Source organism: Hydra viridissima, unplaced genomic scaffold (genome assembly GCF_058129835.1).
Source record: "Hydra viridissima isolate aposymbiotic clone 2 unplaced genomic scaffold, HvirCarnegie_v1 scaffold_2, whole genome shotgun sequence".
Lineage (NCBI taxonomy): Eukaryota > Metazoa > Cnidaria > Hydrozoa > Anthoathecata > Hydridae > Hydra > Hydra viridissima.
Window position 1 is genome coordinate 1,740,532 of NW_028324301.1, and position 24,651 is coordinate 1,765,182.

Consider the following 24,651-nt stretch of genomic DNA (forward strand, 5'->3'; position numbering starts at 1 on the left):
TTGTTTTAAAAATTGATGCGTATCAACCTTTAAACCTTTAAGAGTAAATTAGAAGTAAAAATTAAGTGATGTTATTTTTTTATAAAAGCAGCTTTTAAAGTATTCTTTTTAGTAAAAAATATTTAAATAATTTTCAAGTTTTTTAATAACATTGAATTTTTTCCTTTTTGGTTTATTTTTGGAGAGGGCGAAATTTTTTGTAGTAATTATCAATATTTTATGCGAATATCAAGTTTGAATGCAATTGTCAATTTTGCATGCAATTATTAATTTTGCATGCAATTATCAATTTTGCATGCAATTATCAATTTTGTATGCAATTTTCAATTTTACATGCAATTTTCAATTTTGCATGCAAGTATCCAAGCAGGTTCGCTAACTCTTACACCATTTGCTTTTTGTTTAATATTTTACAAATATATTTTGGATGTCCATATGTGTGAGAGAGAGTGGGTGTGTGCAAGGAGAACTGTGTATGCATGCATGTATGTGAGAACTTATGCGTGCGTATTTGCATTTGTATGTTTATGAGTGAACGCGTTTATATACATTTTGTAAATATAGCGATGTAGTTATATTTATGTAAACGCATAATTAAAATATGTAGACATCTAGAATTTAAATAAATACGCTAAAGATAGCTTCGATCATTATTGAATACAGCAAAGATCAATTTTATTCATTGCCTTCATATTTTCGCAACAGAAGTATCAATAAGCAATAAAGTATAAATAAAACATGAATAATAGTAAATGAAAAAATACCAATCTGTAATTTTATTACTTATGCATTAAAAAGACCTTCTAACTGAATGTCGATTTAAATAACATCGTGAAAAAATAACATCGTGGTAAAACGTCAGTAGTTCACATAAAAAAATCGTTGTTTTTATTCCAACGTTTTTGACCTCATTTGTAAGAGTTTAATGTACTCTTCTTTTTTCCTTTTGCGTGCTCCATAAATACACGTTGAATGATATTCAATCACTTACTAAAGAAACCGTTGGGTTTCATTTGTGTTGACTTCGAGAATCGAATATTATTCAAATAAACTTGAACGATTTAAAAAAATTAAAAATAAATTGACGATTGTTTTTGGATTAGTGAGATAGTCGGAGCTTTTTTATAATTCACTGCGCTGTTGAAGTCTTTCTCTGCGATGTCTATCGTCAAAGAACTCTAGATATCGGTTCAGAAGAGCTTTGGTTGTTACATACGGTAAGAATTGTTTGTCTTTTTTGCTAAAATGTAGCTCATAAATTCTTACACTTATTATAATAGATAAGATATTGGCAATTGTCAAAGCCAGTGAGGTCAACACTTTTACTAAAAAATGGATTCGCTTGTGCGTTTTTCAGATTAAATTTTATGTGAATGCAATTTTTATATGTTATCTAAGTAATTTTCTGGGTCTTTAGTTAATATTAATAAAAATATATATACTTATATATATATATATATATATATATATATATATATATATATATATATATATATATATATATATATATATATATATATATATATATACATACTTATTTATTTATTTGTACACCCAATACAAAATTTTACGATAAAAATACGAAGCTGGAATTGTCTGAAGAGCGATTTTTTTTTTTTTTTTTTGTTTTGAATTGCAAGAAGTAAAGTTTTTATTGCTATTATAATTACAATTATTACCATGAGTATAATTATCGTTTGAAACTTAAAGTAAAAAGTAAAATGATTAAAAATTTAAAATTTAAAAATTAACTTTTAAGACATCGTTAAATCTCTCAAAATACTTTTATTGGGTCTGCAGTTGAATTGCGGCAGTTAAAAATATTTTATTAATAAAATACAGATAAATAATAAAATTTTAGAATTTTTCTTTAAAAATTTTTACCAAGTTTTATCATACTACTAGATAATGAAAAATATATATATAAAATTAGAAGTATAATTAAAAATATTTATATCATTAATAAACGTCCAAAATCTTTTTATATTTATATATCTTTTTATATCTATTAAATATTCCACATAATTAAAAAAGTTTCAATTCCGTGCGACTAAAGAAAGTAATGAATTCCTGTTTTTCAAACAAAAGCGATATGCCTGGTATACTTGATCTACTTTGACTTATATTTTCATGCGCTTGTATAAATGCACCGCATAAATTTGTCACAAAAGAAATTTTTAATATTTTTATGTTGTGAAGAAAACTGAAAACCTCAAAATAAAAATGATTGTATTCTTTTAAGGAAAAATTTAAACATTTCTTAAACGTATTTAAACTAAAGATTGTTTATAACTACCTTACCAAACGTACCTATCTTTTGCTTTTCTAAACCATTACAGTCTCTGGGTTTAATGCCTTTAGAAAGATCTCAATTCCGTTCATGAGCAGTCATTTCAAAGATGCGCTATCTTAAAAATATACAAGTGTTAACAAATTCTTTCCCCCGTATTTACGTTAAGGTACTTCTAAAGATTGTTTTATATAAATAAAGTTATTTATTTGCTATGAAATATTTAGTAATCTTGTCTGAAACAAAACATTTTCATTATCAATTTTATATTTTTTTATACATTAGTCTAAAATCAAAGGAAATTTTTATGGCTTCTTATGAAGTTTTCGATAAAATTTGGTTTCTTCAAAAAATTCCTCTTTTAAATAGTTAGAGTACCATCGCTTAGATTTTTTTTGGATAAACGTCATGATTAATTCATATCTACCAAGCGAAGTTAAAGTTGAAATTAAAATGGAAGATAACTTAGGTATGTTTTTTGTTTAAATACGTAATTTTTTATAGCTTTTAGAAAAATCTATTTAGCAGTTGAAGATTAGCTAGAGTAATAGTATTTACTTCATAAACATATTCCCTAACGTTAAAATTCATTGTTTGCGTTGGTCATGCTTTTATCTCCAGGGAATACATTCAAAATAGCCCAGAAAACAAACTTCGTCGTTGAGTAAGTTAAAAAAAACATGTTGGTCTTAAACGCGTTAGAAAACAAAATAGTTAACATTTTAGCTAAAAAAAGATTCGCCAATTTATGTTAACATAATATTTCGCAGGTCCGTACTCTTCGTTTTTTTTTTTTTAAAAAGACGTCAACAAAAGCAACAGTTACAGCAGCAGAAACGTCATTAGAATGCGCACAAAATGAAGATGTTTTAGATTAACGGAACTCGAGCTTGTGTAATTATTTTCAGCATTGCCGTTCTTGAATTATTCATGCCTTACACTTTATAAGTTCTTATATTTTATTCTGAAAACTTATAGCCAGCTTCAGAGACGTTCCGAAAAAGAAAAAAACTCGCATTTCTGTCTGAATTTCTCTTTGTGCGCTATTTCATCTTTAAAATAGACTTTCTTGATTTTCATTTTCCGAAGGCTTGAGAACAGTTTTAAAATAAAACACATGCTGAACATTTAGAATATTCTAAAGTTGCCATAACTACCATAAAGTTACTATAGTTATAAGAAAAATATTCATAATATTTCTACTATGTTCGCACAGTTTTCAACCATCGAAGAAAGTAAATCAAGCAGCAGTTAATTCTTGTAGACGAAAATGGAATAGTGTGACTGTAGTCTATAGATTTTTAGTTTTCTAATTCTATTGCAGAGTGTATGATTTAAATTGTGGACAAATCTCGATTATTTATCACAAGTCAATAACGGCTGTTTTAGTCGATTCCTTATTGAAAATATTTTTTGACACTTTATAGTACGAAAAAAAAAGTATAATATGCTCAAAAATAGAACAATTCTCGCAAACCAAAACTGACTTTCGTTTGCAACTTTTTTTACGACGCAGAAATGCACAGGGCGAATCGGTTGTCTTAATTGCAAATCTTTTCGTAGATTAAGTTCGAAGGAATAGGTCACGTGATCGAATTGTGACGTTAAAACGTTTCGCAATTAGTAAAAGGAAGTTGTATTTTAAGAAGATTAACGGAAAGTTGCACAACAGTTTTGGAATAAGAATATATAGCAATGGAGTTGTTAATTCTTCGCATGATTTTTTTAATGTTCTGGTTTAAAAACTCGTCCTTTAAAGATTTACACTTTAATGTAAAACACTAAGTTTTTTTTAATATTAGGAAATTTTAGACTTCAACAACCGTTTTAATGTTTAACTTCTTAAATCACGTTCAATAACAATTCTCCGAGGTTTTTTCGTATTTTAGATTTTAAAAAATACTTATGTATTATAAAGACTAAAAATTTAAAATAATAATAATGGTACAAGAAATTTGTTTATCTCTAAAAATATTTCTGTTACATTTTGTTCCCTTTAAACTCATCTTTAATCTTCTTTTAACTTCCTTTATTTATTTTGTTTATCATCTCTTCAGTGAAAAAGCAAATAACAAACAAAAAAACGAATTCACCGAAGAAAAAACTTTTCATACCAAAATCTGTAACAAAGTAAATTTTTTTTCTATTTTTTTTTTTTTTTTTTTTTGTTTTTTTTTTTTTGTTTTACTTTTTCTTTCATTTAAATTTTGGTATTAAAAAAAAAAAAAAATCTTTGCAACCCAAATAAGTGTTAATTTCTTTTGCTACACAAAGATTCGTTGCAAAAAAAAGACCATCATTAATAGGAATTATGTTATCAGTTGAATTCATTATCTTAAGGACGTTAAAAAAATCATTTTTAATTTTTGAATTCAAGATTTAAAATAATTTTATTAGAAACCTCTTTTTCTGTTTTGGTCCTTTCCTAAAAAGTAACAAAAATTAGCAGGATTTGCCTTTGTAATCCTATAAATGCAATCCTCAAAATTATCCTTAAAAGAGGACGAGAAGAGCTTTACAAAAACCTTTTTAAATGCCTTAAATTTTTAATATTTCGTCAACTGGAGCTTTTCCTGACCTTGGATTGGTGACTTCTCAACAACTTATTGCTCATAAAACCGTTGTTTCAAACGTCTGAGATTTGCGCTTAAGGCTAATTTTTAGTGACGTTATATGAAGTAGCTTAGGCAAAAGTTAGAGCAAGCAGATTTTAAGGTCTCTTTGATCAGAGCGAAGATATAATAGGTGGCTTAAAAAAATGCAAGTTTTATAAGTCGTAAATCTAAATAACAACGCAATTTTCACAGCATGTGACTTTCACACATTTTGAGTTATGAAAACGACATCGAGCGGGACAATCAGATTATATGAAATAATTTGATTAAGTGTGAAAAACCAAATTATATTTGATTTATTTGAATACTAAATAAATATTATTTTAATTAAGCTTATTACAACAAGATGTTATAATAAAAACTAATTTTTTTGAGATGATCAATGTTTATTTAATTTGATGTCCATATTAATGACAAAAAAAAGACGGTCTCAAAATTTAAATATTCCTCTTCGTCATTAAAAAAATCCTGAGCATTAAAATCTTAAATAATAAATCTCTATGATGATCCCTCATTTGACGATAAAATTTATTAAGACTGGAAATCAGGACTCAAAAGGACTTCAATTCAGCATTCAGCATTTTAATTTGTGACTTGTTTCTAAAGAGGAGTTCATGTCACGTGACATAGTATACGCAAATGTCATACAATAGCACAAGTTTGCTACTGATATTTCCAACGATTCCTACGTTTTGAAAAAGGTAAACACGTTCTGGTGTTTGATGCAAAGCTTCCGATTACACAGATTTTTTTTTTTTTTTTTTTCTAAAACATTAAGCAAAAAAAAAAACTCTCACAGACAACTACGACAAGCCTTCGCTTCCCTTTTTTATAACTCATGATTATAGGGGCACCGTTTCATTAGTTGCTATGGTACTTTTTATTAGTTGCTATGAAACTTTTTTGTCAGTTGCTATGGTACCAGACACTTTGCAGCTAGCGTTGAAAGGATAATCTCAAAATTTCTATTGTATGTTGCGCTAAAAAACATCTTAGGAATGTTGTTAGCTTATGTCTCGACCGTCATTTATAAAGACGACCAAACGCAGCCTCTTGACCTGTTTTTTTATTATTAATAATTATCGTATATTTACGTTTTTTATGATATTTTTAATAAACAATTTGTAAGACTTTAGGAGTTTCAAAATTAAGACATAAAAAAATATTTTTCCGCAGTTGGATAAACAATTGAAGTATTGGTATAAGCTATCAAATATTTTCTCATGCAGAAAAACTCAAGAGAAAGAAATTGAAGAACTATTTAAAAACATCGAGACATATATTGTCTCCGAAAAAATGATGAAATATTTAGTAAAAATTTAAAAGCTGCAAACAACGCAAAGATCATTTCAAGCACATTACTGATGAAAAAGCAAAAGATAACTACAAAAAACATAATTTATGTCCGTCGTACACATTTGTTTGTAAAAATATAATTTATGTCCGTCGTACACATTTGTTTGTAAAATGACTGAAAAACGTGGTGGAATTAAATTTGTAAATATTTGTAGGGTGCATTTAATCATGTCAAAAATTTAGTAAGAGGAATTAATTTACATTCTAAAACTTTTCAGTGAAAAAAACACATCTTTGTTAATCCGCAAAAGGAGAAATTTTGGAATCTACTGAGGTAATTTCTAGAAAAATTAGCGTTAGAACGCTAGATATTACAAAATTTACGCATTAAACATATTGGAACAGAAAAGTAAAAATATTTAGGCTTGACATTAAGAAATATGAACAGATTGTTTATAATTTGACATCTGGCATAAAATTCCTTTACTTAATCTTTTAGGGCGAAAATAATGCCTAAAGTTAAATTAACCTTTTCGTTATAAAAAAGCGACTTTCAATTATATAAAAACAAAAACTCGAAAGAAAGTTCGTCATTTTTCTCGTGACTTAAAATGAGAAAAAAACATTTTAAAAGCATTTTGGAAAGAATTTACAAAAAATGCTGTCGTTTTGTGGGTTTTTTTAAAAATGTAGGTTTAACAGTTGCTCCTATAAATAATAGGTAACTTCTTGTTTGAAATTGCTCGAGTTTTATCAAGATCTGGTGCTTATTAAAAACGTCTGTGTGATACGGAGTTATATTAGTAAATAATTTCAGCTTTTTTCTATACGTCATCATCACGTTTTTTAAAGAAATTCAAAATTAACCGAGGTAAAAACTTTATTACCAAAAATAATAGTTGATTCGAAGTAGTTTTACGGAAAGAGATTTTAAAAGTTTAAAAATTGTTAAATTTCTACGGAAAGAAATTCTTCCGTTATGGAGAAAATTAAAATGTTCGCGGAAAAGTCTAAACAAAACTCCAAAGAAGTTCGGCTTTGTAAACCACGCTTTAAATCTCAGAGAACCGCTGTGACTATTTAAAACAGAAATTTTCCTAAACTCACTTTTAATCCTCGTGAAAAGTCATTCGTGCTAATAAAAAAGGGATTTCTAAATTTCATCCATATCATAAAGGATGTGGCAGCGTATTTTCCTTTATTATATAAATTATTAAGTGCGAACAAGGATAAATAATTTACAACGTAGTTCCATAGAAAATCCCTCAAATAACTAGCTATATATCTATTTCTAACATTACAAAAGAACTTAAACCAACCCTTTTCGCCATCAGAATATATTAACTAAATAATTTGAAAAACAAGTTGATATTAAAGATTAGAAATATTTTTTACACTTTCGATAAAAGTTTATTAAGATAAATTTATGAAAATTTTTATGATCTGGGAAACATTTTTCAATGGTTTTCTTAACTAATTACGCATCTATAAACCTCCAGTACGTACAATAAACGACGTACGGTAAACGACGATAATTAAGAGCGACAAAAATAAAACGCAGAATCTTATTTGTTTTGAAAAATGAAAATAGGGACTTAAAGTTGTCAAGCTCGACGCCCTGATAAAAATTAATAAATAAATATTAGTACTGCTAATATTTTTCTTGCTTGAGGAACCGATCTTTGATGATGAGATCTTGCTCTTCTTTATACTTATACGTTTAATCTTCTCCATTTTATTGCTGTCATAATCATCATCTAATCATCGTCATCCGAAAAAGTATAATGAAAGGCAAAAGGTAAAATTAAATAGTTAATTAGTCATGACAAGCTATTTCCTAAAGTGTATTGATTTAATAATGTGTAAACCAGTGAAATATTAAGCAAATAAATGCGGTCCGAAAATCTAAAAATATGAATTCAATAACGTATTTCAAAACTTTGATAAACTCCGGGAATAATTTATTGTTTCCCTGAACCGTTCGAAAGATAAAAGTTCTGAGATACATATTAACGAACTGGATAAGTAACTTCTAGCATTTCGTGTTTGTTTGTAAATAATGCATCAAACATGTAGCTCTGCGTAAATAAATCTACTAATGCAAATGCAAACGTTATAACAAAAAAAAAACATAATCATTTTGTCAGCTTTTTCAAGTGAATTTGCAAGCTAACTTTCAATACACGGCGTTCCATGAAAAGTGTTTTAAATAAGTCCTCTGAAAGGCTGAATAAAATATCAGATCGCAGAAGCAGTAGAATCACTTTTTATCGTTATCATCATTTTAAGTTTTTTTTTTTTTTTTTGTTTTTTTTAAATGTGATTAATAGACAAGAAAAATATGTAAGTAAAAAATTTAACTGTAAGATTTTTAAAAAGATTTCTGACCACAAATTTAAAAAAACTTTATAAATTGCAATTGGTAACAATATATACAATATATGCAATATATGCAATATGTAATATATAAGCCAGCGCCCTCAAAACTCTGACGTTGTTTTTCAGAAGTTCGAGATTCAATTATTTCAATTATTTTTCTAAAAATATGACAAATTTAGAAAAGACATGTCGTATTTTACAACAACATAAGATAAGATCTCGATAATCCATTAGAAGATATCTTGATTCATCAGAATTCAATCTTATAAACTTGTGTTGTTATCTTGTAAAACAATAGACGTAAAACACTTATTTAAATAATAGACATCTTTTTCTGTTTTTTTTTTTTTTTTTTTCTTTTTTTCTTTAATCTTTTAAACTTTTTAAAGTTTTATATTTAAAAATGGTAAAACTGGCGATATGTTGATTGGAGTTTGTGAATTTCCTTTCTCTCGCGTTATATTTTTATTTAATAGATATTCAATCGAAAAATATCTTTACTTTTTTACTGCGAATCCTGCTGGTAATGATTTTTGATTAATTCATGTGATGAAATTTTTTTCGCAAATAAAGATATTAAATAGCATTAAAAAAAAAGTGGAATGAAAAATAGATAACAGAATGTTCTTTATACAAAAGCTAACTCAAACTGTTTCTTTTGCATTAATTAGAAACTCGCCAATGTAACTGAAGCAGGTGTATTGTTTTTTATCTTGTGCTTCAGACTACAAAAAATTTTAATAGATACTTTCATCTTCATTCATTTTTTCTCTTTGCTGAAAATTTTTTATTAACTTGTTGTTAGATAATTTTTGCAACTTTTTTTATCCTTGCCCACGATATATTTGTTTTGGAATTGCTTATATTGAAAATTTGTTTGGTATCTTAAGAAATTGAACTGAATCAATTAAAAATAATTATTTATTCCGTTTGTGCGACGTGTTATAACTTGTGCGCGTAAAATCCCGACAGGTATTTCCGCAAAAGAAACTCTTACGATGATAATCGTCTGTGGAACGTGATGCACGGAGCTTGAATGGCAATTTTTTTACGTAAGGAAGAAAAAAATTGTTTTTTTATTTTTTTTTTGTTTTTTTTTTTTTATTTAAGTCTTTGGTGAAGTAAAATAATTTTTAATTCACCAGAAAATAATACAAATATGCCTCATGGTTTGGGCTTCAAATACTGTTGAAGACATATGGTGAATTTGTTGGCATATATCTGTGATGCAAGCTGCTTAATTATGAAGTCTCCTGTCATTTTTCTGCAATAATTTTCTTTGCAATAACTTTCTATCGAGTAAAAAATTAAAAATTTATAAAGTGAAAAAAACTGCTGCGATAAACTACGAACCAGATTCAAACAAGAAGCAAACGTAGCAAAAGCGCAGAATTGGTTTCTGAACAAATCTAGTTTAGTCCTACAGACAGATGGGCCGAAAATATTTCGATGTCATAAATATTTGTGTAACTCTCTTGTCAGATTCTTAGGCAAACACAATTCGCTAAAATAAAACGATTTAAGCGCGAATAATGACGAAATCTAATCTTCAAAACAACTATAAATTCATTAAAAATAAACAAGAAAAAAAAGATGTTTGAACGCAAAATTTTGAAACCTTTAATTAGCAAAAATTTAAATTAATGTATGAAACTCAAATGACGTAAATAAAAGTATAGAGAAACAGTACTTTTCTCTAAACGAAACAAAGAAATGAAAGACTACGGGGTGTACAATAGTTTCACGCTAATACAATTCAGAAGATGTTACATTATATTTATCTGCTGTACAAACTTTCCACAGTTCTTCGGAACTGTAAAAGGCAATAGCACGTGCTAAGTATAATGATAAAAACCTACAATTTAAATTGTCCAAAATGGAGTTAACGTGGGTCGCATTTCGTATCGTGTAAAGATTACAAATTTTCTGACGTTTCCGCTGGTTTGTGGGGATTGTTTGTCTTTTAAACAAATTATAAGCTTGCGATAATTTTTTAGAGGTTTTAAAACAATCTCGTCCAGTCTTCGTCAATATCAAAATGCATTTAAAATAATCAATTAACCTTTTAGAAGGAAACGCACAAACTTTATGCGGCTTTTTATTGTATAACATTTCTTAGCTGTTTATTGCATAATATATAACTTTAAACATTTTAGTTTTTTCCTTTTTTCCCCCTAGAAATGAAGGCTATTAATGATTCCTACAACACGTCATTAGATTCATCTATGAAGGAGCATTTTAGAAACAGTACAAGTGAACCAGAGGATGATCGAATGCAAGCTATTGTCATAGTTACACTGTTGGTAATTATTATGGTTATTAGTTTGTTTGGTAACTTAATTGTTGTTATTATTGTAACGAAAAAAAGACGAATGCAAACTTTTACTAACTGGATGATTTTAAACTTGTCGATTGCGGACTTGTGGGTTGCCCTTTTATCCATTCCACTGGAAATTCCTATGGAGTTGAACAACGGGAAATGGATTTACGGAAAGACCTTCTGCTCGATATTTTACCCGTTGCAAACGTCTTCTGTTTATGGTTCAGTTTTCACTCTGGTTGCGCTTAGCTTTTCAAGGTTTTGGGCAATTGTGAAGCCTTTTAACCGACAACCGAACATTCTTGTTGCCAAGATTTTAATTGGGATCATTTGGATTTGTAGCTTTGTAGTTGTAATCCCTTACATGTCGGTCTTAAATTATTCTGAAGATGCGAATGGGATACAAACTTGCGAAGAGAAATGGACAGATAAACAGAGGCGAACTTATACTATTGCAATATTTTTATTTCAGTACGTGTTTCCGTTAACAATTATAAGTATAGCTTACGTATATATTATACGTGAACTATGCTATAGAAAAACAGCTGAAAATAACAATTGCAAATTAAAGCAGCAAGAAACGAAAAAGGTTGTAAAACTTCTTTGCATTATCACATTGACGTTTGCTGTCTGTGTTTTACCTTATCATATTTTTGCTCTATGCGTTGAGTTTGGGGGGGTAGATGACAATGAGAACTATATTGTGCACATAGCTTGTTATATTTTCTTATATACAAATTCAGCGCTCAATCCTATTATATATAACATTTTTAACGCCGAATTCCGAGACTCGTTCAAAGAGCTTTACAGAACATTGATCATTTGTATTTTCTATCATAAAGATTTGGAAAATAATATTGGATTCTTTTCAAAGAGAAGACAAAGTTACATTCCGAGTAGTAGATTATCACGGTACAGTGAGGAGACTTGCACCAAAATTAGAAATAGTCGTTTTATTACACAAGCTATAAGTAAAATGGCGCACCGTACTCTGATAACCGTTGAAAGTATGGAAGCACCATAGCTTAACCGCAGTTCTGTTACATATAATTTATGTTATATATATATTTTTTAGGTCGAGTTTATTGAAAGCATGAAAATTATTTTTTTTTCAAAAATGTTTTTTAAATATTTAATAAAATGTTAAAATTTTAAAGTTTTTTATTCAAAATTGAATGAAATAAAAAGAAAATTATTCGTAAAGTTAATTTTTGGTAGTTTGCAGCGTAAATGATTAGTGGTGATGATGATTGATTATTAATGATGATGATGATGATTAACAATAACGACGATGACGATGACGATGATGAAGATGATGATGATAACGATGACGATGATGATGACGATGACGATGACGATGACGATGACGATGACGATGACGATGACGATGATGATGATGATGATGATGATGATGATGATGATGATGATGATGATGATGATGATGATGATGACGATAATGATGATAAAACCATTATGATTAAAAAACACAAGGAACAAGCAAATAAAAAAAGAAATGAATAAACAAGAGGAGGATTATGCAAACAAAATTAAAACCAAACAAATAAGAGGAGGATCAAGTAAGTAGAATGAAGAACAAACCAAACGGAGGCGGACCAAACAAATAGGAAGAGGAGCGAGTAAATAAAGATGTAATGAGTAAATAGAAATAGAGCACATATAAGTATGAGCGAGTTCTGAACTTATCAACACCTTTTTAAATTTCTTTAAAAATGTCTTTTGTTTGATTTTTCTATAATTATGAACAAGCTCACGTTTGTAGATGCTCTGATAAAGAAAATAGTTGAATTTTACTAGAACTTAATCAGTAGAAACTCTTACTTATCATCATAAAACTGTTTAAAAAAAGCATTTATACTTATTATTTATTTATACTTATTTATAAACACATAATGCAAAGGGTAATCTACTTACAAATACCCAATGTAGTGTACAATCATTGAACTAAAAAAGGGTAAAACCTAAGTTTAAATAAGAAGCTTCATATTCCAAAAAAGAGCAGAAAAATTGCAAATTGAAAAAATGCTGAACAATCATATGAGCAAAAAATGACAGCTTCAAAAAGTAAACGCAGCTTCAACACATAAACAGAGGTGTCTAAAGGGGAAAACTAAATAAGGGTCGCCAGAATTTGCTTTTTCACTGTTAAATTTTTTTTCTACGCTTTAAAAGCTAATTTCCGAAAAGAACTTTTTCCAGGAAAAATTTTTGCACAAAATTATTTGTAACTCTATTCTAAATTTAAATTCATGTAATCATAAACGCGTTAATCATAGCCTCACTTATAAACGCTCTTAACTGTATCTATTCAACGGACTTTGTAAATATTTTATTTAAGTAGATGAAAGATCTGAGGAAGCCAATGGGGTGTGTTAGACAAAAAAAAAAAAAAAAACTTTTCTTCCCTCCTACTGCGGACGCCCATGTACAAACATTTTGAAAGCACAATATACTTATGAAAAGCATATTTGAAGCTTATAATTACTTGCCTGACAAAAAGCCTAAATAGAACGAAACTATAGGAGGACTTCAATCTTTTGATTTTAATTAGAAAACCTATGTAAAATTTTACACTTATAGTTCAACTCGCTTAATAAAAAGTCTGTAAAGACTTCCTTCTTAACTATCTCATATATCATTATGTTAAAAATTTATTAAAATTTTTTCAATCAAGATTACATATAAAGGACAGAAGACGTTTTGCATACGGTGAGAGATGTCACTTTTATACAACAAAGTAATCTTCGTCATCTATTGAATGAAAAGTAATCATTTGTTTAATATAGAATTTAGAATTGCAACGAATTATGTTAAAAATTTCAATAAGGTTTTAATATGTCACAATAGAAATTAGGAAAATTAGCTTTGAACAGTTTCAAAACACATTAACACATAAGCGCACGATAATTATTATCTTAGTTTATTCGGGTAAGATAATTGGAAACTTGTGCCCTTCAAAAAGAAAAACATAGTTAAATCCGTTTTTTATGATTATATATATATATATATATATATAAGTATATTAATCATAAGTTATTTTAAGAATATAAAAAACTTTCTGTTACTGAAAATCTACCTCTAAATATCTCTTTTTACACACATTTTAAATTTCAAAGCTACTCGCAGCATTTGATGCAATATTCTTCAAAGTTGTGAATAATATTGTCAAAGTTTTTTTTTTTTAAAGTCAAGTTTTTTTTTAAAAAAAAAAGTTCGTTTCAATCTTATACAACATGAAAGTATATATATATATATATATATATATATATATATATATATATATATATATATATATATATATATATATATATATATATATATATATAAAATTTAAGAGAAGATTTGGGATACGAAAGCGTAGGAGCATTTGTTTTTTAGGTTTCTCAATAAATTAACGTTTATCATCGTTGCTGTTGATATTATCTTCAAATTTAAACCAAAATGTTTGTGAAAACTAAAACGAAATTTACTTAATAATTTAGTGATAAATGTAAAAAGTCAACTAATAAATTATTTTTTCTGAAAGAAAATAACCACGTGATACTTTTAAGAGAACACTGCGTTCATTCATTACACAAGTTATTATGTTATAGTTTTAAATCTTTCCAAGAAACTTGTTTCCATGCAAAAACTCAAGTGGTATTTGATCCTCGTGACAATTTTTATCATATGAAAAAGATTATTTAAATTTATTGAACGCTTTTTTAAATATTCCACACATCTTCTGAAAAATCCTAAGATTTTTTTTTTTAGAAAGGGTGAACTTCAATAACAACAATTGTCAACATCGCCGCAGCCTGTTAAAAAAGAGCTTTTTTATTATCATTTTCTAAAAAGTAAGTATTATAAAAATAAAAAATCTTTCTGAGCTTTTTAAAAAGTATCTTAAAAAGAATAACTTTATCACCTGAGATCTATAATTGGTTTTATCTATAGATTTATGTATAGATCTTTTTATCTTCATTAGTTTAACTTTAGCCTTGCAGGGTCCCTATTTACATATCTTGTTGCTTGGGAGCATTTTAGCGAGATAGCATTTGCCGTGTTAAAAAGAAGAGATAAAAATGGATATTGCTATGTAATTTAGCAGTGTACTCAAAGAAATTGGAGCCTGACTTTAAAAGCAGGGGCTTTCGCATAGAGTTTGCACAAAGAGAGGGGAACATTAGGGTTATGCACTCCTCCTTCCACCTCTAAATTTTTTGAGAGAATTTTTTAGGGGAAATTTTACTTATGAAAATTTCCTGAATAATAAAAAACTTACAGTAAATACTTTCTTTTAAAATAATTTTCTACAAGTAAACTGCAGATTAAAACGTATTTGTTTACTATGAACAACCTTTCTACCATTTTGTTTATGTAAATAAATACTGCTGAAATACATATACAAATGCTGCATGAACTATTTTTGGATGTGCAAATAAGTTTTTACGTTTTTTTTTTTTTGTATCTTTGAAGCTTTACTCAGAGAAATTTATGTAATTTATATTATTCAAAATATTATCATTTATTAGATATGACTCCCATTTTTCCAGCGTACAGATTCCGCGATGAAAAGGTTTCTGGTCTTTTAAAGCGATCAAAGGATTGATCCAATTTTTGGCTTCTTTGTAAGAAATGAAGTGCTGCTCCGCATCCAGAACAAGTGGTAATTGGAAAGATCAATACTTAGTTAATACGGTGGGTGGGTAATGACATCCCATCAAAGCTCCATAAACATGTTCTTGACAACTTTTTAAACATGTGGCCAAGCATTGACGTGCTGAACGATTGATTTATAAGTAATGTTGCAGAATGGCACAAGGCATTGTGGTATTAATTTTACATTTTGCAATCATTTTGCAAAGTACTTTTTGTGACAACTAAATATTATTTACGAATTTATTTGTAATCACAATCGGTAATTAATATATGACAAACGGAAGCACTACAGAAGTAAGGAAAACAAAACAAATAATTACCTGTGCCCGGACGACATAGCTATTTTTATATAAATAACAATACATATGTAACTTTACCTATAAACAAAAATTTTAATTGAGCAGTAAAAGGAAATAAAGCACTAAGGAAATAAAAAGTTGTTATATCGTTAATTACTTTCTTGGCGAATGCGTTTTAAAAGTATTTCACGGTTGCGGAAGTAGTTAATTTGTATAGCGTGGCCACTAGTAGAAATTAAAGACCAGAATACAGTGTATAGATAGCAATATCAGCATAAAAATTAACTCATCACTCATATTTATCATATAATTCATTTTTTCAGAGTGAGCAAGAAGAGCTAAGAAAAAGATGAAGTAAATGAGTGAATTAGAAATGACGGTGGAGTTTTAGGAATTAAAGCTGAGTCAATATTTTTACAATTTTACAATAAGTAAAATTGTAAAAATATTGACGAAAATGTAAATATAAGTAAAATTTAAGTACCTTCCAGTTAGGTTGCTGGAGACAAATTAAAATTTTTTTGTTTGTAAAATATCAGTTACTATTATTGAAATGTTAATGTCAAAACTAGATGTTATTTATGTGTTAATTATACATTAATTATATTAAGCTATAAGTTAATTTTACGTCAAATTTACGTCAAATTTGCGACAATTTTATGGTAATTTTACGTTAATTATATGCTAATTTTAATCTTGCAGATAAGAAAAAAAATCGAAAATCTTTGTTAAGCGTTACAAGTTGTGTCCCCTCCCCTCCCTCAATTGAGGAATTACTTTAAAGAGATCTTATTTGGTTTCGATAGCAAGTAGCTTCCTAACCAAAATATTAGCATGACTACTTTCTGAGATATTTTCCGGTATGCTTTAGGATACTTAAGGCACCAAAAGTATTTTAAGTTAGCAGCATTTTTTTAATTTAAGTAATTGAAGGGCACTTCTTTTTATTGTTAAAATTCACGAAAGAACCATGAAATGCGCCATTTAACATTCTTTGGAGAATTAATATTTCCTGAATAGCTGACTCCGGATAAACAAAAATACAATTCATACATTATAAGTACATAAGTACGTTACAAGAAATAAAAAAAATTAAATTGTTTTCGTCGCCATTAAAGGTATCTAAACAACCATTAAGTTTCTAATGCTTTTTCTTGTGTATACAATTAAAAAACTTTTAGCTTTTGGAGATTCCATTGGAGATACGGTGAAGATTTTGAAGCTTACTGCTGCGTATGGAAAGTAATCCGATGCAAAAACCTTCAAAAACAAGCTAAATTTGTCCGGTTAAATAATCTTTGTATTAAGCGAGACCAATCTCATTATTTAATTTGAATGTTCACTTGGATAAAGTTGTTTGAATTGTTTAAATTCTTAAGGTTACAAATAAAAAGATGTTAACATGTTTTTTTAATTCTCACGCTAATAATACATTTAATTCTTACACTAAAAATATCTAAAGTTTAAAAATATTCAATGCATTTAAAATTTTAGTACCCCAAATATCCCAACCAGTTTTCCAAATATTGCCAGTTAACGGTAAAGAATATTGAACAATGACATTTTTAGGCTTAATTTTAGTCTACGGTATTAAATGTTTACGAGTCTACATAAACCATAAATAAAACCATATGCAAGATCCATGATGTGGGACATTTAATACCATCCATATTTGACAACTTAAAGTCTTTTGTAAGAAGATTTTTAAAAACAACACTTTTTCAACCGTTTTTTTTGCTTAAAACTTGTGCAGATCTGCTATTTCGTGAGCGAAAATTCTGTTTTTTTCATTTGACATTTTATTTCTCTTACAGTTAAATTTTTTAAAGATTCATTTTCCTTTCATATCATTTTTTGTAAAGTTTTATTTAAAAAGCTCAATTTTGATCACTTTTTACTAAATTCTGATAAATGTTAGTGGACGTGTTCTTTAATGTATATTTGTTTATACTTATTTTGGTTGCCTTGGCAGCATATTCTTTATTTCATCTTCTCCGTATCTAAATATAGAAGAAGGATGGAGAGAAAAGAAATGCGCGGGTTAAAATATGCGATTGAGTTCATCGATAATATGTTTTATAGGTAAAATTCTTTGCTTATGAAAAATAATATCGATGAGTCATCGAAAGAACCACTGGCTTAAACTTAAATGAAAGAAAGAAACTAGAAATCTAAATGGACTAAGGAAATGAAGACAATGATTTATTTTAATAAATTCATAAAAGCAAATTTGTAATCACTAAACGTTATGTTTCTGATTCTCAGACATAAAATTTGATAAGTACGCTTGTAAAGTACTTCTAAGCACCTAATAAAAAGTGAAAGCTACAATAAAGAAAACCTAAAACATTCTTCCGAACCTATTAAATCTTCGAAGCATTATAAATTTAAAATGTTGCATTTGTCTGCTCCCCCCCTACGGTGATAATTAAAATATTTATGTTAAGTATTAATCTAATTAATTTTAATGTAACTTACATTACATTTAAAGTACTTCTAAGCACCTAATAAAAAGTGAAAGCTACAATAAAGAAAACCTAAAACATTCTTCCGAACCTATTAAATCTTCGAAGCATTATAAATTTAAAATGTTGCATTTGTCTGCTCCCCCCCTACGGTGATAATTAAAATATTTATGTTAAGTATTAATCTAATTAATTTTAATGTAACTTACACCCTGAAAAGTATGTTTTTCAAAAGAAAAAACATAATCCTTCACTGGTCAACGCATAAATTTTATGCGTGTTTATATTTTTAAATGTTTTTCTGAATTTTTCGTTAATGGAAATAAAAAAAATCACAATTGTTATTCTTAATTCACATTAGATAAAAAACAATTAAATTTAAAAATTCATAACACTAAATCTGCACGCACGCTCCGCAATTAAAAACCATTTAGTTCTCATATTAAGCATTGATGCGAAGGAAATACTCATGTTTTAGTAAATAGATTCAGAAAGCCAATACAATAAAAGAAAACCCCACTTCAAAACAGATTTTTTTGCCGAGGAAAGTTTGGTTTTGTATAACATGCTTCACGCCCCCAAATTTCAAAACAAAAAAAGCTATCCCATACAAAAAAAAAAACCAGCCTCTCTTTTAAATAAAAATACCATGGAGAATATGTACTCGAATGCATTATTGACTAGTTACCCACTTCATTCTTTAGAATCATCCTTTATCAATGAACTTCCACCACGAACCACTTATCGAAAGAATCTTGATAAGTGTGTCACGGCTTAGTTCATTGAAGGAAAAAATGCAAACGTTAAGTTAATACGGCTCATTTTGCTTAAAAAATTTGAATTAGGACTTTTTATTCTTTTTTTTTTTTTTTTTTTTTTTTTTTTTATTTTAATTAATTAATGTTAATTTAAAAAATTTTACATTAAATTTATAATTTATCTTTAATAAGTTTACCTTTATGTGTGATTTTCTAGTGAAGATCTATCTTTACATTCGGCAATATAAAAATCTGTTTGATCAATCGTTTATAGTGATGTTTCATATTAATCCAACGTTAATAATAAGCTTCAACAATTTCTTGATTAATCATTAAAGGTTTTACGTAAATTTTGTATGAGAGAAATAAGAACGCAATCAAGCATCATGACAAAGTAAGAAAGAATGCCGAGAAAGAAATGTTACAAAATTTTTTAATTTTGTTTAAAAAAAAAAAAGGTAAACTTTAAATAAATTCTGATTTCGTGTTTAAATGAACTCGATGTGTTCATTGTTTACGCACTTTGTTAAAAAAAAAAAAAAAGCATCAAAACTTTTAAACTAATGCCGAATTCAGCCAACTCTTTAAATTTCTCTAGAATTTTTTGTAATAGGATGTTTTATTCTTACTTTTTTAAAAGACCTTTTGATGGGTAAAGTTTTTATTTCAAGTACTTAATCAACTGCAATTGTTACATCGAGATATTGTCTATTTTGTATTTTACTTATTGATTTTAATTTAATGTCTTTTTTCCGAATATGCATATTTAATTAATAATTAACTAACAAAATTTATATATATAATTACAATTTTAACAAAGTTTTAACAAAAGTTATATCACATTATAAGACGATTTTTTTTTGCTGTAAGTTATTGTCTCGCTGTCCTGTAACTGATAATACCCATATAAAAATTTACCTTAGATATCAGCTACAACTACAGACAAAAGAAGATTTTTAAAATTAGTTTAGATTATGCAATCAGCAATGATGACATATAGCTCACATCGCAAATTAACGTACACAATGGGCGTTTTAAAATTTATTCGTGCACCTTAAAGCACGTATTAGTTTTTTATCTAAATTAAGATTAGTGTGGATTATAACAAAATTGTTTGACATCGAAAATATGTGGCATGCAAAATTAGTCAAGGTTCCATTAAAGAAACTATTTTGTACGTTTGCCAAGATAAAAAATAGTTCAGTTTCACATGGAAAACAACTTAACAACGATACAACGATTGAAATACAATAATTGCCAAATTAATATTCAAAGAAATTACTACTATTCAAGTCCATTTGATTTCTCCTGCTAAAGATTAGTTAGAAAACTGATTGGCTTTGAAAAAACATGTTATTATCTTTAATTTTTTTGTTTTTAAAGCATAATTTTCATTTATAGAGAAGACATTGACGACTGCAGCTCCACAACATTTTAACAAGGCCGATTATGCAAAATCAGCTGGGGAAATACGATGACAAATTAAATGTGAGCTGCAAAATACATAGCAATACAAATTAACAAAGATTGTTAAAATGATTTTTTCCTATTCATTTTTGCGCAAAATGAAAAGGAAATTTTATAAAACACTTGAAAATTTTCAACTTTCGATTCTTAGCCATCGGATTTAATTCGGATTATACCAATGTTTAAAGAACTCGGATGACGAAGTTTATTTTTGAAGGAAAAAAATAAATATTAACTAAAAATATTAATCTTTGTTTATAAAATATTTGTTTTCTTTTGTTTGTATTTAGTCATATTTAAAAAGAACTGGTATTGGACATTTTACTTGGAAATATCTGATGAAGAATTAAATTAGCGTTTGTTGATAATGAATATTCAAAATTCAACTGAGCAAAAAGCTTTAGAAAATGATCAAAGTCATATTATCATTATAGTTACTCTGCTTGTTATCATTATGGTCGTCGCATTTTGTGGAAACATAATTGTTGTACTGGTTGTAACGAAAAAAAGACGAATGCAAACTTTTACTAACTGGATGATTTTAAACTTGTCGATTGCGGACTTGTGGGTTGCCCTATTATCCATTCCGCTGGAAATTCCTATGGAGTTGAACAACGGGAAATGGATTTACGGAAAGACCTTCTGCTCGATATTTTACCCGTTGCAAACGTCTTCTGTTTATGGTTCAGTTTTCACTCTGGTTGCGCTTAGCTTTTCAAGGTTTTGGGCAATTGTGAAGCCTTTTAACCGACAACCGAACATTTTTATTGCTAAAATTTTAATTGGAATCATTTGGATTTGTAGCTTTGTAGTTGTAATCCCTTACATGTCGGTCTTAAATTATTCTGAAGATGCGAATGGGATACAAATTTGCGAAGAGAAATGGACAGATAAACAGAGGCGAACTTATACTATTGCAATATTTTTATTTCAGTACGTGTTTCCATTAACAATTATAAGTTTAGCTTACATTTATATAATACGCGAACTATGTTACCGAAAAAAGGCTGACAACAACAATTGTAGAAGGAAGCAGCAAGAAACGAAAAAGGTTGTAAAACTTCTTTGTATAATCACATTGACGTTTGCTGCCTGCATTTTACCCTATCATATTTTTGGGCTATGCGTTGAGTTTGGAGCTGTAAATATGAACGAGAAAACTAGTTATATCACAAAGATAGCTTGCTATTTGATTTTATACACTCATTCCGCAATAAATCCTATTATATACAACATTTTCAACACCGAATTTCGATCATCGTTTAAAGATCTTTTTAGAACGCTTACAATTTTTCTTTTCAACTACAAGAAATTCAACAAGGAAGTTGGTTTTTTCTCTAAAAATAGGCATAGTTATATTCCTGGCAGTAGATTATCAACGATAAGCGTTGAAACGTGCGTAAAAGTTAGAAATAGCAAATATTTCAATGAAATTATAAATAAAATGGAGATCGAAAACACACTGTTGGACGATGATTGAAAACGACTCAATTTTTTTAACACAGATTTTATTTTTTTATTTCTTAAATGAATTGCAATAAAATCAAAACTTTTTCAGAAAAAAGTTTAGTATCATGTTTTAATTTACTTCAAACAGTTCATTCTCCACCTGTGTTTACTACGTTTCGCGTTATTAAGTTGTTTACTGTATATTGCAGCTTTGTCTATTCTCAGTCCCAGAGAACTTTATCTTTACTTCTGGTTTGTTTTTGTGCTCAAATAACAGATTAAATATCCGGAGTTTCAAACAATGCAATAAACATCCGGAGTTTCAAACTTCAAAAGTCAGACAAGTATGCTGAACAAACAATTGGTTGATATATCCGAACCTACTGAAAAGAATAAATAAACACACTCTGTTCTGTAATGTAATAAAAATAGTAGAACTAATCTAGCATTAAAAAGAAAATCTTTGGGAAAATGGAATCAAGCAAAACTTTCAGACGATGTATTTGGTCTGTCAGAAACAAACATATCCAACGCTATTGAAAGTATTATTTGCGCATAAATTACTTTTTCTTCCACAACATGGCGTCTCTAAAATTGCTTTAATCTCCGTATTGTTTTAAGAAGCGTTTTCATTATAAAGACTATCTGTTGTATGCATAATAAATATACTAATTTAATATATCCTAATTTAAGTCCACAAACAGTTTACAACAGTACCCACTGACGTAAACGGTTACAGATCAAATCTTTTTAGACCTTTGCTTCGGTTGAATCTTATAATTTTGTTTGATGATAAAGTTCCTAACATTGTTACATTAGATGCCCATGTACATACAGGGTGTCGTAGGAGAATGTAGCCACATTTTAAATGATTGTAAAAGACTTTAGTTAATAGCATTTTTTTGAAATAATATATTTAGTTATGCTATATAATTTTTTTTCTACTTCTACCTGAATTCCATTTTGGTCTAAACATTACTGAAACTCAAAAGAAATAGAATTACAAACATTGAGAATTATTAGTTTGGTGTTTGGAAATTATTCTTAAGAAATTTCAATGATAACCAGTTTAGTGGTAAGAGGACAGGTTATTTTACAGGACTTTGCAGAATCCACCTTTCACAAGTGCTTGTTAAGTTTTTTCAGCACAATTTTAACGTGTACCTTTTATAATAAAATTTTCACCTTTGTGAATATTTGGAATGGCTGCAATAAGTTGAAGCAGAGCAAAAGAGGACTGAAGCCGCACTATACCTTTAATTGTACTAGTAGCTTAAATGTATCGTTGTCTTTTTAAACTATTGATTATCTTCATAAGTACCATTTGGTGAACTCCATTCTCCCATTTGGATCATCTTCATTGAGTACTAATCATGGCTAATAAGCTTTCTACAGGAAGCACTTTTTGAATTCAATAGACTTTTATTTGGTATTCCTACTTTACAAGAAGCCCGACGATCAAATATTCTTAAATTTCCTAGTCTTAGTCTCAGCGAATACACACGAACGCTTTTTCTTGTTTGTGTATATAACTTAAACATTGCTTCCAACTTTTAGATTTTTGTTCGCTAATCACACAAACTTTATTTTCATAGGGATATAAATATTTGTTTAAAACAGCTCGAAACTCTGAAAACAAATGAAAAAGATTAAATAATTATATTCCTCGAATAGAATTTGTTATATTCATCAAGTGTAAAAAAAAATTAAGCATAACTAAAACTTTTCTCATAGAACTCATAAAATTAAAATTGAAGGCCCCTCTGAACACCCCCTGAATTTTGTATTTATAATCACAATATTATTAGACAGCACTCATTACAGGAGTTTTTTCTTGGAAAAATAAGGAATTTGGACATTACAGGAGTTTTTTCTTGGAAAAATAAGGAATTTGGACATTACAGGAGTTTTTTCTTGGAAAAATAAGGAATTTGGACATTACAGGAGTTTTTCTTAGAAAAATAAGGAATCTTGAGAGAACTCATAAATATTATCGTTTGTAAAACTTCAAAAAAAACTAGTTTACAATAAAAAAGCATTTTTTAATCAAACCTGTCGAAAAAAATATTTTCTCTTTTTTTCGTTGCTTCCTAAACTATGCAAGAACATTAATTTAATGTTACTAAAAATTTTATATTTGATAAAAACAAACTGCATACAAAAATCAAAAATATATTGGTCAAAAAACGAGATGCGTTTGACCTATTAATCAAAAAGATACAACATTTATCACACAAGATTCTCAAATAGCAACTTATACTCACTCTCTGGTGTTTGTAGCCTGTTTAGAATATTTAGCCAATGTGGTCAAAATTGTCTGATTTGTCTTTCAAACGAAATGCTTTATACTGATTTTCTTTTATATCTGCACAGCTCAATTTAATCAGACCTTTACATGGCTATATTTGCTTCATAATCAAAAAGCCAAGAAGGTCGGAAGGTCGGAAGGTCGGTATAATGTTGTCGAAAATCGGAAGGTCGGTAAAACCAGCATAATATTGAAGGACCATTTTTCCGCTGTAGAATGAATTTTAAAACATTCGGCAATAAGATTTCAGAAATTTGTACCGTACAGTTTGCAAAGTAATTCAAGTATTGTATTTTTTTAACAATAACTTAGTACAATAAACTTGAAGTTTAAAAAAATGTCATGA

General features: G+C 28.2%; 2 protein-coding genes and 3 long non-coding RNA genes across 18 annotated transcripts; 3 read left to right on the forward strand and 2 right to left on the reverse strand.

Moving 5' to 3' along the window:
* The first annotated feature begins 818 nt into the window (after nt 1-818).
* LOC145190788 (galanin receptor 2a-like) lies at nt 819-12,414 on the forward strand. Of its 8 annotated transcripts, XM_090077882.1 has the most exons (4): nt 819-1,217; nt 2,362-2,459; nt 2,660-2,759; nt 10,759-12,414. In XM_090077882.1, exons 2-4 carry the CDS (start codon nt 2,400-2,402, stop codon nt 11,922-11,924), a joined length of 1,326 nt encoding a protein of 441 aa, XP_089934008.1. In that variant the 5' UTR covers nt 819-1,217; nt 2,362-2,399; the 3' UTR covers nt 11,925-12,414. The 8 variants fall into 8 exon arrangements, 7 of the variants coding, with proteins under 7 accessions (XP_089934008.1, XP_089934013.1, XP_089934009.1 ...); XM_090077887.1 differs by lacking the exons at nt 2,362-2,459; nt 2,660-2,759 and adding an exon at nt 4,348-4,420; XM_090077883.1 differs by lacking the exons at nt 2,362-2,459; nt 2,660-2,759 and adding an exon at nt 9,553-9,632 and having other exon boundaries at nt 820-1,217.
* LOC149891513 (uncharacterized) lies at nt 7,649-19,366 on the reverse strand. The gene is made up of 3 exons (XR_016449655.1): nt 19,279-19,366; nt 12,833-12,862; nt 7,649-7,958 (listed from the first exon to the last, which is right to left on the reverse strand). It is a non-coding gene; the product is annotated as an uncharacterized LOC149891513 (long non-coding RNA).
* LOC149891514 (uncharacterized) lies at nt 13,527-15,995 on the forward strand. Of its 3 annotated transcripts, XR_016449652.1 has the most exons (3): nt 13,527-13,683; nt 14,672-14,754; nt 15,433-15,995. It is a non-coding gene; the product is annotated as an uncharacterized LOC149891514 (long non-coding RNA). The 3 variants fall into 3 exon arrangements; XR_016449650.1 differs by lacking the exon at nt 13,527-13,683 and having other exon boundaries at nt 14,299-14,754; XR_016449651.1 differs by lacking the exon at nt 13,527-13,683 and having other exon boundaries at nt 14,299-14,754; nt 15,454-15,995.
* On the reverse strand, nt 15,352-18,768 carry LOC149891515 (uncharacterized). 2 transcript variants are annotated; one of them, XR_016449654.1, is made up of 3 exons: nt 18,533-18,768; nt 15,880-15,936; nt 15,352-15,780 (listed from the first exon to the last, which is right to left on the reverse strand). It is a non-coding gene; the product is annotated as an uncharacterized LOC149891515 (long non-coding RNA). The 2 variants fall into 2 exon arrangements; XR_016449653.1 differs by having other exon boundaries at nt 15,352-17,858.
* LOC145190817 (galanin receptor 2a-like) lies at nt 19,348-22,925 on the forward strand. 4 transcript variants are annotated; one of them, XM_090077890.1, is made up of 3 exons: nt 19,404-19,539; nt 20,483-20,569; nt 20,983-22,925. In XM_090077890.1, exon 3 carries the CDS (start codon nt 21,003-21,005, stop codon nt 22,026-22,028), a length of 1,026 nt encoding a protein of 341 aa, XP_089934016.1. In that variant the 5' UTR covers nt 19,404-19,539; nt 20,483-20,569; nt 20,983-21,002; the 3' UTR covers nt 22,029-22,925. The 4 variants fall into 4 exon arrangements, with proteins under 4 accessions (XP_089934015.1, XP_089934016.1, XP_089934014.1 ...); XM_090077888.1 differs by having other exon boundaries at nt 19,405-19,539; nt 20,839-22,925; XM_090077889.1 differs by lacking the exon at nt 20,483-20,569 and having other exon boundaries at nt 19,348-19,539.
* The last annotated feature ends 1,726 nt before the right edge of the window (nt 22,926-24,651 follow it).

What these genes read in the sequence shown, in the direction of transcription:
- LOC145190788 (XM_090077882.1), top strand. Translation starts at nt 2,400, where the DNA reads ATGCGCTATCTTAAAAATATACAAGTGTTAACAAATTCTTTCCCCCGT. An exon ending in TCCCCCGTATTTACGTTAAG is followed by an intron (nt 2,460 to 2,659) that starts GTACTTCTAAAG and finishes TCTTTTAAATAG; the next exon opens with TTAGAGTACCATCGCTTAGA. An exon ending in TAAAATGGAAGATAACTTAG is followed by an intron (nt 2,760 to 10,758) that starts GTATGTTTTTTG and finishes TTTTCCCCCTAG; the next exon opens with AAATGAAGGCTATTAATGAT.
- LOC145190817 (XM_090077888.1), top strand. Translation starts at nt 20,916, where the DNA reads ATGAATATTCAAAATTCAACTGAGCAAAAAGCTTTAGAAAATGATCAA.